Source organism: Sinocyclocheilus anshuiensis, unplaced genomic scaffold (genome assembly GCF_001515605.1).
Source record: "Sinocyclocheilus anshuiensis isolate Anshui unplaced genomic scaffold, SAMN03320099.WGS_v1.1 scaffold486, whole genome shotgun sequence".
NCBI lineage: Eukaryota > Metazoa > Chordata > Actinopteri > Cypriniformes > Cyprinidae > Sinocyclocheilus > Sinocyclocheilus anshuiensis.
Genome location: NW_015544142.1, coordinates 78,358 through 90,878, shown reverse-complemented (window position 1 = coordinate 90,878; position 12,521 = coordinate 78,358). Strand labels below are relative to the sequence as shown.

Genomic DNA, 12,521 nt, shown 5'->3' with positions numbered 1-12,521 from the left:
GTAGCCTACATCATCTTTAATTTAATAGCATTAGAGCTGCTCCATTGCAGCGGCTTAGTACTGTAATCATGCGATTTGCTGTAAAAATGCAGGGAACCACTCGCTATAAATCTCCTAGCTGTGATATTTTCAGAAATAGAAGTCGCGTTTTTTCATTTGAAACGTGCTGCGATTTATTTTCCAAAGCCACTCATATAATGCAGAAACACTCAAGCAAGCAAAACAAGTGCAACGCGTGCAGGTATTTGTACTGATGCAGAATAGTACAGTCTAGCGCATTTCACACAAGCTGCTAGTTTCACTTTCGCCAGAAAGTCGTGTATGCCTAAGGGTAAAAATAAATGATGATTATAGTGAATGCACCTATAAATGGTCTTATTTTTACTATTAAGTTTTAATCCAAATGATGCAGGTGCTAAGTGAGTGAACATCAAAAATCACACAACAGAAGTGCGCGCTCTCTCTCTCTGTCTCTCTCTCTCTCTCTCTCTCTCTCTCTCTCTCTCTCTCTCTCTCCCTACCATTAAGTAACTTGTGCATTGTTTTACTTACTTGTTTTTGACATATCCGCCCAAACTACAAACTTTCCAGTGATGTCTGTGAGAAAGGAATATTCACTCGACAAGCTCGCGCATCTGCGCCGCCGTGCGCTCAATCCACTCAGCGTGCTTTGTTTATCAGCTCGCACACATCAGCTATACAGGCGTTAATACTGAATGTTTAACATTATATTCATTGCATACATATACTTCGTAGTAGACATCCTTAACTCCATTCTGCTGTCTGTTGTTCTGTTGTCGGTGTTTCTTTGTCTGAATATGGCGCTTATCACATGCTGTGTGGTATCGGCGTTTGGTATCGGGGCATTTTAACAAGTACGAGTACGAGTACAGGAGCTCAGTATCAGGCCCGATACCGATACCAGTATCGGTATCGGTGCATCCCTAATTATTACAATAGGCTACATCAGCGGTTCCCAGTTCCAGTCCTCGCACTGGATGTGAAGATGTGTGTGTGTGAGAGTGTGATGTGTGTGAAGACGCTGTGCAGCACAAATCTGTGAATGAATGTTCTGAAGTAAAGTAAACTTCAACGGATTTCCCCTGCTCAGAGAGTAGGGAGCAATTAACACTGTGTAGGGATCATACAGATCGGAACACAGTTCATGCACGTAGCTCACTTCTAACGAGCTGGTTATCTGAATCAGGTGTGTTAACAAAGCGAGACATGCAAAATATGCAGAACTGGGGGCGCAAGGACAGGAATTGGGAACCGCTGGCTACATCATGTGTCATTCACCGGTGAGAAAACTTTAAAAGTACTACAATACCAGGAAGGAAGATCGGGTTGTTGATGTTTTGTCTGCCATTCTCACTCTGTCTGCACAGTGTGCGTGAACGCGCTGATGACGTATCCTGTCTGCGCGAACCGGGTGTGCAGAGGTATGCTAATACATACATTGACAGGCAGGTAGGAAAGCCAATTAAAACGCTCGGACCGAGCATTTGATTGGACGAACATTTCTTGGTCCTACGCCTTCCACAGAATATATAAATACAGATAAATACATTCAGACCACTTAACTTAATGATTGCTATCGGGATGTGAAGAGACTTTCAACCAGCATAACAAAAAATGTTTCTGAAGACAATCACCTATTGCACCTTTAAGTCGTGGGAACAAATTCTTAATTCGTGGCCACAATATCTTATTTTTTCTTTGATATGTTATGTGCGTGGATCCATTTAAAAAGAAATGCACAAATACTCAAATTATTGCCAACACTGATAAGCCTATTTTTATTTTTTGTTATGCACAATAACCAAAGGCCATTTAAAAAGTTATATTTTATGATGTCTAATTAAATCAACAAAAATTAAAATCTAAAAGCAGTCATATTTCATATAAAGTGGATTTAGGCATCACAACTTTATAAAATACAGTATGAAAAATACATATTCATTTTGAGATTTCCTAAAGATTACATTTAACAATGTTATTGAATCATTAATGTTTTTAAAGATTATCTTTAAGTGACCGTTAGATCATGGCAAATGCAACCTAAATGTAAAAAAAAGAAAAGAAAAAAAAGAAATGACAACTAAATATTAAATCATAAATAATAATAATGATATATAATGTAATGTAATATATATATAATATAAAATTTTCACAATTTCACCATCCAGCTAGGCGCATCAACTCCTTCAAAGACAGACAGAAACTTTGGAGTTGTTACTGATGATCCGCTGAATTTCTCAGACCACAACTTCCAGTCAATTCTATCAAACCTCTACAACTAATCCAGAATGCAGCTACAAGATTAGTCTTTAACGAGCCGAAAAGAAAGCATGTCACACCTCTGTTCATCAATTTGCACTGGCTACCAGTAGCTGCTCGCATTAAATTCAAGGCATTGATGTTTGCCTACAAAACCACCACTGGGTCTGCACCCCTTTACCTAAATTCACTACTTCAGACTTATGTGCCCTCTAGAAGCTTGTGTTCTGCAAGTGAACGACGCATTATAGTGCCATCCCAAAGAGGTACAAAATCACTTTCACAGACTTTTACATTAACTGTTCCCTCCTGGTGAAATGACCTGCCCAACTCAATCCGAGCAGCTGAGTCCTTAGCCATCTTCAAGAATCGGCTAAAAACACATCTCTTCCATCTTCATTTGACCCTCTAGAAACTCTAGCACTCTCTATTCTAATTCTAATTCTAAAAAAAAAAACACTCGAAATCTCTTTTGAGAACCTAGTTAGGATATTTCACCTGCCTCTAACTGGTTCGGGGCCACCAGTTTTACCCAGAACCCTTTCAAAATGGGTAAGACTGTCTTTAGGGACTGAAGCACCTCCTTGCATGACCCATGGAGCCACTTGAGTTTGCGAGGCCCATTGTGTAGTGCATGTCTGCGAGTGCACAAGTGTGTTCCTTAGGATTAGCACTCTTATTGTGTGTGAGGGTACGAGGGCTAAGGCTGAAGCTCTGGCAGCTGGCGACACCTCGCATTCAAGCAACACCTACATCTACCACGTTCTTAAGGGCAGAGTTCAGAGGATTAGACGGCTGCAGGGAAAGAAGAGGAGGATGGAGACGCAAAGAGGAGTGAGAGGGGTGAACGCAACCGAAAGAAGAAGAGGATAACATAAAAGAGAAGCAAACAGAGTGGAGATGAGGGGGTGGAGGAGACACTGCCCATGCCTTTCATAACAAACAAAAGCTGCTTTTAATACACTCCGGATTAGCAACTACTGGGAAAGGTCAGCCCCCTCATACTGTGTGACTGCGTGTGGGGCAGATTTGGTAAAACCATTGAGAAAGCCATTATGAGGGAGGCGAGTCCATCTAAAATAGCCAACAGATTTGGTTTCCTCAAAAACGCACCAAGCATTTTTTACCATCGGTACACAAATGCAAGCGTGTGAATGTTTGCTTGCTTGTCACGTATTTGGTTTAGCTGGTGTGTGAACAGGTGTGTCGTCGTTCCCGGGCCCGTGTTGTGTAGAGGGCATAAAAGCCTTCGTCAGTGTGCTGAGGAAATGGCGTTGGACCTAAATGAGCTGTTTGGAAGTCAACGGATTCGACAGTGTCCCTAGAGTCTATTAGTGCCTCATATGCAATTCAAATGTTGCTAAAGCATTGCTGAGGTGTTTCTGCTTTGTTCCACATGCATACAGAGAAAAAAAGCCCAGCAGTGCACAGGGAGTGCAACTGTAGATAACAGTCTTAAAGAGACAGGATGCATTAGCATTTATAAACATGTGGAATGAACTTAATTACATGATTTTGTTCAGACAGGCAGCAAATCAGATTGTGTGGATCTGACTCAAATCCGTTTACTTAAATCTGTTGTTTGGAGTCTGAACAGCAAAGAAATGTAGGAAATCTCAAAATTTGCTAATCCAATTATTGATATTTGGAAATGCTTCAGTCAGAAATGTCACTCTGGAATTCAAAAGCTTTTAATTTGGAACGCAACACTTATGCAACCTCAAACACAATGTGCCGTACTGTTTATAGTAAGAACTGTCCAAATTCACAAATTTTATATAATTCATAAACAAATTGTGAGTAGTGTGAAACCTCATATAGAGTCAAAAAACTGCACACATTTTGTCAAAGGATTGACTGAAATAAATTAGAACTATACCTGATGGAATCATTCATACACACACACACACATACACAAAACACTAGTACAGTGTAAATTATATTAAAGGAATTCATAAAATGTCTAAAAATAGAAAGAATATAGAAGAGAAGGCCAGGCAATAAAACCATGAGAAAATCAACAGCAGGGACAAAAAGACTCTTGTCTCATTCTCATTAAAAAGGCTTTATTGTTCTAGACTGGAAATTCATTCAGTATGACTAAAATATCACTCTGAAATATGAGTCTAATAAATATATTTAGCAGAATACTATGGTAGGAGTGAGTTATGGAAATGGAAAGACTGCCACAGACTGGATTTGGTAATGCTGAAAGTCTACTGAAACTAAAGCAGAGTGATGAATTGTTTTGTTGAACTGTATAGTGCTACATGTGTTGACATGTAGACAAGTGTGCTGCATTCCATATTAAAGCATAGATATTTACCGAGCTCCTTCGCTTTTGTGCAGAGAGTGTGTCGGTCTTTATTTGTGAATCTGTGTTTGGGTGTGTAAGTGTGTGATAGGCCAGTAAAAAAAACACTTCTAGTGATGGATTTAGCTTTAGTCTGTGCTAGCATATAATCTCATAATCTGAACATATTCATTCTGTATACATACATTTAAATGATTATTAAACATACACATATCTCATTTAAAGCCCACATATTATTGTATGTATTTTTTTAAGTACATTCATGTCAACAACTGCCTGTTATCAGAGGAAGGGCTCATTGGGACTTCATTCAGTTTCATCCTTCAACAGGAAGTCATAGCAAATCATTATGGGAGGTTGCCACGACGATAGCGATCAGCCGGGTCTATCAGGCAGAAGTCTAACAGGAAGCTCAGAGAGAGCAGAGTGCGGGACATCCCGCACAGCCAGCTCTCTAGAAACGTTGCATCAGACAGGCTTAACACTGTGTGCTCTACCAGCGTGGACTGATTTTTTTGTAAGTGTTTCATTATAGAAACACTGTTGAAGGAATTATTAGGGGGAGAGAGAGAGGAGGCGTGGGATTAGGATATTTCACATTTATTACCCACATGAGCAGCACCATGACTGGGTATGAGGAACCGCTGTCCCATGGCTTCACAGAAAACAGTTAGCGGCTGGCTGACTGGGTTGAAGTCATTAAAAATGTTTATATAAGTGCATTATGAAATGGTAGTAATTTTATGAAATGAATGTAATTTGGTTCCCCTGTTTGTTTATTCAGGCTAAATGAGCTGTATCTTTGGGCCTTTCCCAATCTATTCCTCTTTCTTAAATAATATATAATAAGTGGAGTCCAGATGTAACCCATCCCCCCCACACCCACACACACACACACACACATTATATTATCAGCATAATGTCCATGATTTTTTTTTTTCTAAATTCTAAAACTTACAATCAACCAATCAACCAATCAATCAATCAATCAATAGGGTTGTGACGTTGAGGAAATTTTCCCACCGGTTAATCGACGTGTGACAACACCGGTAATACTGGTATCACCATTGGGGTGGGAGGGGGGTGTTAGTTCGTTTATTAGCAAAACGAATAAGAAAGCTTGGAGGCACGGCATATATACCTTGATGTAAAACAAAATAAATAAATCAAACTTTAAAGCAATTTATTTGCCCCTATATTTGACACTTTTCAACTAAACACAGAAGTATCTGTAGCAGGGTTGTGACGTTGAGGAAATTTTCCCACCGGTTAATCGACGTGTGACAACACCGGTAATACTGGTATCACCATTGGGGTGGGAGGGGGGTGTTAGTTCGTTTATTAGCAAAACGAATAAGAAAGCTTGGAGGCACGGCATATATACCTTGATGTAAAACAAAATAAATAAAATATGCAAAGTTTAAATAAAGTAATCAGCAAACACTGTGGAACCAAATAAATAAGAAACGAATGTTTAAAAAAACTTCCAGTCAATAGGCTTTTCAAACTCTAAAATATTGCCAAACAGGCGCCTTTGCATTTCTTTCTAAACAATCTTCTGCCATCGTCTTGTCTTTCTCACCTCACTCTTTTCAGTTAGCTCGACTCACTCTCCTCACGTGATAAATAAAATCTGACTCCTGCTCCGTGGTGCACTGTCATTCACGCACGGTTCGGCACGCTGCATTGAGCGTTTAGTTTTTAAAAGTGTCTGTCCTCTAACTGAACTAGGCGAAATTATTTTTGTTTCTATAAAAAAATGACGTAACCGGTGTTGAGGCTTAACACCGGTATAACCGAAAACACCGTCTATCGCAGCAAGCCTATCAATCAATCAATCAATCAATCAATCAATCAATCAATCAATCAGATTTTCAATGTGGATTCAGACTTTGGGGCCCCACTGTATATTTTACAAAGTCATAAATAATCTTTAATTCACAATAACATTTAATTATTTTTTTAAGTTGAATGAAAAAAGAAAGTTTTTTTTTTCTTCCAAAATTCTAAAATTCTAAATTAAAACTTCTAAAACTTTATACTTATTTCTGAGTTTAAATCAATCAATCAATCAATCAATCAAGATTTTCAGATTTTCAATATGGTTTCAGACTTTTGGGCCCCATTGTATATAATATTTTACAGTATCATGAATAATGTCAATTCACAATAACTTTTAATTCACTGAACAAATGGGGAAAAAAAGGTTAAATTGGAAAATTAACATCAAGGGGTTTTGTTTATTTTTTTTTTTAATTTCTTATATTTTCTCTTTATTTCTAGGTTTAAATAAATAAATAATCAATCAATCAATTAATCAGATATTCATTAGGTTTCAGACGTTTGGGCCCTTTATACTTGTTTAAATCAATCAATCAATCAATCAATCAATCAATCAATCAATCAATCAAGATTTTCAGATTTTCAATATGGTTTCAGACTTTTGGGCCCCATTGTATATAATATTTTACAGTATCATGAATAATGTCAATTCACAATAACTTTTAATTCACTGAACAAATGGGGAAAAAAAGGTTAAATTGGAAAATTAACATCAAGGGGTTTTGTTTATTTTTTTTTTTAATTTCTTATATTTTCTCTTTATTTCTAGGTTTAAATAAATAAATAATCAATCAATCAATTAATCAGATATTCATTAGGTTTCAGACGTTTGGGCCTTATTGTATACAATATTTTGCAATGTCATGAATAATCGTTAATTCAAAATAACATTTATTTACTTTAATACATTGCATTGAAAAGTTTAATTGAAAAAATTAACATGATTGTTTTTGTTTGCTTCTTTTCAAAATTCTAAAACGTTCTATTTATTTCTAGGTTTAACTAAATTTGTATATGGAAGATTTGTAATATGGTTTCAGACTTTTGGGCCCCACTGTATATAATATTTTACAATATCATGAATAATCTTTCATTCACAATAACCTTTCATTCTTTTATTACAGTAATGTTAGAAAAATCAGTGAGTCAATTTGTTCGCAGTTGTTCATGCTGATAAGGCTAATTGAAGCCTCCGTGTTCCACCAGACAAGCACTAGATGGAATGCGTGATATGAGCAGTGACTCACCCTAAATCTCTCCTCCCAGGGCGTCTGCAGCAGCTGGATCATCTCCATAGGGCTGCCCAGCTCCGTGATGGCTGTCACCGTGTCCTTTATATCGTTGTTATCCTGGTAGCAGTAGCCATACAGCTGCAGGAGAGAGCGCAGACACGAGAGCATCCGTCAGATAACAGCATTGTGTTGAATTTCACTGTTTTGACCCCAAATTCGGCTGGAGAAGCCAAGCTGTCTAAAGCATCTGTGTGTGATAAATGGAAATAAGTTCAAGAGACAAAATACATGAATTGAAAATGATCAGCAAATCAAAGCAAATAAATGGGATTGTAGCAGGCGTTATGGGAGCAGACAGACAGACATACTGCAGCTTGTAATCAGGAAACGTTGCGCTGGCATGTGCTTGTTTGTTTTGTGGGGGAGGTCTATATGTTACGGCCGCTGCTATCTGGCTGTTTCCTTCGGCCTTCCATGATGGGCGCTTAGCGGTGCACAATTTGGCTCTTTGCTTACAGAAACATTTTTCTAAGCTATTTCAAGCCAAAGAAGCTAGTTAAAATTAAACAGCATGAAATTTCATCTAAAAAGAAAACAACCTATGGCTGTGTGACCGACTGTACCGCGAGAGATCACCAGCATCAAAGGAAAAACGCCGGCGAGTAAAGTCGGGAGGTCGGATGGAGAAAACGGCCCATTATATTACTGCACAGCCAAATGGGTGTTTCAGTTATATAAGTTAACAAGTTAGTTTCCACATTCATCTGTATCATAATTATAAACTTCAAAATCTGTCAGTACATGTAAACGTCTATTCCTTAATTTAGTCACATCATTCACACTTGCTAACAATGCATAACACCTCCAACTGATACACTGGCAATGCTAAAATTGTCCGGTGACGGCATACTTGATGTTATGTTGCCTAGCAAAGTACATGTACACTGGGCCTTATTCCAGAAACACCAACAACAGGAAAAAAATACTACATAAAGTGCTGTATTAAGTTCACAATGACAATCTATGTAGAAATGGATCTATGAATGACACACCACAAAAATCATTAAAATAATAATTAAACATTATTAATAAAAAATAAATAAAAATGAAATGAAATTAAGAGAGATTTTTACATTGGATTTTTTTCTTAAACATAAACAGAATTTTGTTAGATTTCTATTTAAAACAAACAAACAAACAAAAAACTAAATGGCAATATGCCAATAGAGTAATGTAATATATATATATATATATATATATATATATTCCTGAAACGCAAACCGCATCTGTCATTTGTAAAAAAAATATTCCAACATAAAGTGCAGCATTCAGTTCAATGTGACAATTTATGTAAAAATGGATTTATGAATGATTTACACGCACTGCAATAATAGTCTTTTTTGTTATACATTTTTCTAAAATAATAATAATAACAACAAATAGAATAGAATAGAATTCAGATAAATATTTACCTCTTTGGATTTGAATTGGATTTCTTCTTAAGCAAAAACTGAATTTTGTTAGATTAATAATTAAAGCACAAATGGAAATGTCAATATCCCGATGGACAGAGAAAAAAAACTCTCTATTAATATCTGAATTTTAATATCAGATTCATTTAAGGATTTTTTTTTACTGAAAAATGAACATCAATTATAAATTTACGAATTTATTTATTTTATTTTTTGCAGATATTTGTTTTGATTGTTTCATTAATGTGGGGATCTCAGTCTCAGAAAAGCTAGATGTCTGTCTGTGGTAAAAACTAGTCACTTTACCTCTTAAGAGAACAAAAACACTGGAAAATAATTATTTCGTCTTGGCAGTAGATTTAACTGGTGATCAGCAGAAGCTGCCATATACGCTCAAATTCAGAATACGTTTTGGCCAGGAGTGTACAATGTATAAATCAGCAATGTGATTTCTGACAGCTCCCGAGATACAATCTCATTTGGCTATCTCAATCAATGTCAACTTTAGGACAACAACTCTGGATCTTTATAACTGTCCCTGTGGGAGGATCCTGAACAAGTCTAGCCTCTGATATGAAGCAGGAACAGGACCAATCTGATCTAAGATCTGTGTGCAGACAGGCTTTCCGAGAAAGCAAAGGGCCTATTTGAGATTAAACACACTCTAATGACTATTATCAGCATGATTCATCTAAAATGTGAGCGACTGTGTGTGTGTTTGTGTGTCGGTCTGTGCTGCAGACTCCACGGCTGCTTGCTGGGAATAAGACAGATCTGCACATGGAGGACACTAGGTGCCGTTTTGACTGACACAAACTCAAAGGTCAACTCGCCTGTCCAGTTCATTTACAATGAAATCTTTGTATCTGTCCAGAGCTGCTTTGTACCAGATGCTAATGTCACCAAGGGCACCAGAAAGATTTTTCTCATTTCAGCTAGTTTTTGGTCTGAAAGTTTTCATCCAGCTGCATGTGCTAAGCGCAGAGTTTGCTCTCTTGAGCACTGACTGAATTCCTGATCTGTTTCATTTCTGTGCATGTAAGCAATATAAAAGAGATGGGTGAAGTTAGTATTTATTTATTTGTTTTGCAGATTCCTTGGAAGCTTTTTCTGTTAGTGAGGGAGGAGTGAAAAAGAGTGGCCAACAGTCTGATCTGAAGAGCTATGTTTTTCACATTGTTGCCCACTTTTTTTCTTTCTTTTTTCTTTTTTGGACACATACCATGGTGTTCTTTAAAGTACTGAGGTATATAAATATGGTAACCATTCAGTACTATGGTGTATATCATATTACCATCATACCATCTGATACTATGATTTTACCCTGGTACAGCCACAGTACCGTTTTATACAGGCATTTGAGTGGCCATCTCATACTGAGACGCAGCCATTAAAACAGTGAGCTACAATAGTTTAAGTGTTACCATGATTTTTCCACAGGTAAGTGGTAAAGATTAAAATCACTGTAATGCAACATGGCTTACTGCTTTCATAAAACAACAGCAATGGCAATATGATAAAAGATACCAATTAAAAAAAAAAAAACGTACATGTATTAATAATAATCTGAATAAAACAATATTGTGGTAAGTTCATTAACTGTAGGCTGTTTAAATGTAGAAATTAATATCACTAATAACTTATGATTACAGGTGCATATCTATTGGCATTTTACAATCTAATCTGAATTTAGTGATTTTTCAAATTTTACAAATATATATATATATAATCAGGGCTTGACATTAACGCTTGTCCGCTTGTCCGAGACAAGTGGATTTTGTGAAGGGGCAAGTGAAAGAGAATTTTACTTGCCCGCCCGGACAAGTAACCCATTTAAAGGGGTCCTATTATGCTCTTATGCCCCTTGCTCCGTCTTTCAACAAAAGCTTTGGGCGAATCCGGCACTGTACTACCTCGTGTTGTGGACTGTCCCCTCGGTAAAATGCACAGCACACAATAGCAAATTGGGGTTATAATGCTCAGGAACAGAGTTAAAAAATAAATTGCAACCACTGTTTCCTGACATCATCCGCTTTCGGAAGCCCAACTCAACCAAGCGTTCTAACCACAACCTCGCCCCTCCCCACCCCCCAACCATTCGAATTTCTGTAGGCGGGAATTATTTGTAATGCTATTCTAATGAGCCACTTTGTGATACCACAAAGCCCCCGGAACCCAATGCTGTAGTCCAAACGAGCCATTCGTTGTAGTTCTTGAAAAGGGATTTTTTAAAAACGAAATATCTCCCTTTGGAGTGGACTGAAAGATTTGTAACTTTCTAGATCTTTTTATGCCCAAAAATACACACTACACACTGACTAAAATTAAAAAAGTGAAAAAGCATAATAGGACCCCTTTAAAACGTCATTAACAAACAATAACTAGGGCCACGCCGAAACTTTGGCGACAATGATTCTGATTTGATTACTTTCAGTGTAAATGGTGACTGATAACGGATAATGTATTGACAGTATCAAGGTCGCGTCAGTTGAGGCTCACGCAGCCTGTGTGACCCTCAGAGAAATCAGAACTAATAAGCGCAACAGCACACACAAAGAAACAAACACAAATAAACATACTGCGGTAGAAAAAAAAGATACATATTCGATATAATATAGGTAAGCAACATCACACGACCAAGAGTGATGTTTTTCCGACTATCAGCACGATTGGAAATGTGACATTTATTTGATGCGCATCTCCGAGCAACACATATCAGTGTTTCGTTACTGCATGATTCAGCATTTATGAACGAATCGGGTGAGCCATTCATGAAGACAGTCACTTGCTTCATTTATTGAATGAATCAGCCAATTTGAATGAATCGGTTGAATCAGTGACTCGCTCATTAAGACAGTGATCTGCCACCACCTATTGGTACTTTGGTTTCATATTTAAAAGTATCATTGCATTTTTCCAACATTTCATATTTGTATGTTAGAAAAAAGTAAAACATTAATCTTATAACATTATTTATGAATTTGCAATTTTACTGTGTAAATGCATTTATGGAACCTCTTATCTTCATGAAACAGTCTGAGTAAATTCATCTAAATGGCACTTTCGATGCAGCTTGCTTAAAGTAAGACCTGATAGAGCACTGATGAGACTATTGCTTCAGAATAAATTACATTTATGCCAAAAAAAAAGCTTTTTTCCCCCGGACAAGTAACTTTTTTACTCGGGCAAGTAAATGTCTGATTTATTTGTCTGAAGTACAAGCACATGTCAAGGCTTAATGTTGAGCCCTGTATATATATATATATATATATATATATTTATTTTTTTTTTTTTTTCCTTAGTCTTAGTTACTTATTTAAATGTTCTTTCTGTTCTCAGTGTCATATATGTATGTATGTATGTATGTACCAAGAGCTACTA

The 12,521-nt window shown here is 37.0% G+C and overlaps 1 protein-coding gene across 1 annotated transcript in view; it reads right to left on the bottom strand.

The window, feature by feature from the left end:
- LOC107695038 (extracellular tyrosine-protein kinase PKDCC-like) overlaps positions 1-12,521 on the bottom strand; it is a 35,231-nt gene that overhangs the window by 15,422 nt on the left and 7,288 nt on the right. The window contains exon 2 of the mRNA XM_016494818.1: positions 7,684-7,806. Coding sequence (XP_016350304.1) covers positions 7,684-7,806 — 123 coding nt within the window. The remainder of the gene's footprint in view (positions 1-7,683; positions 7,807-12,521) is intronic.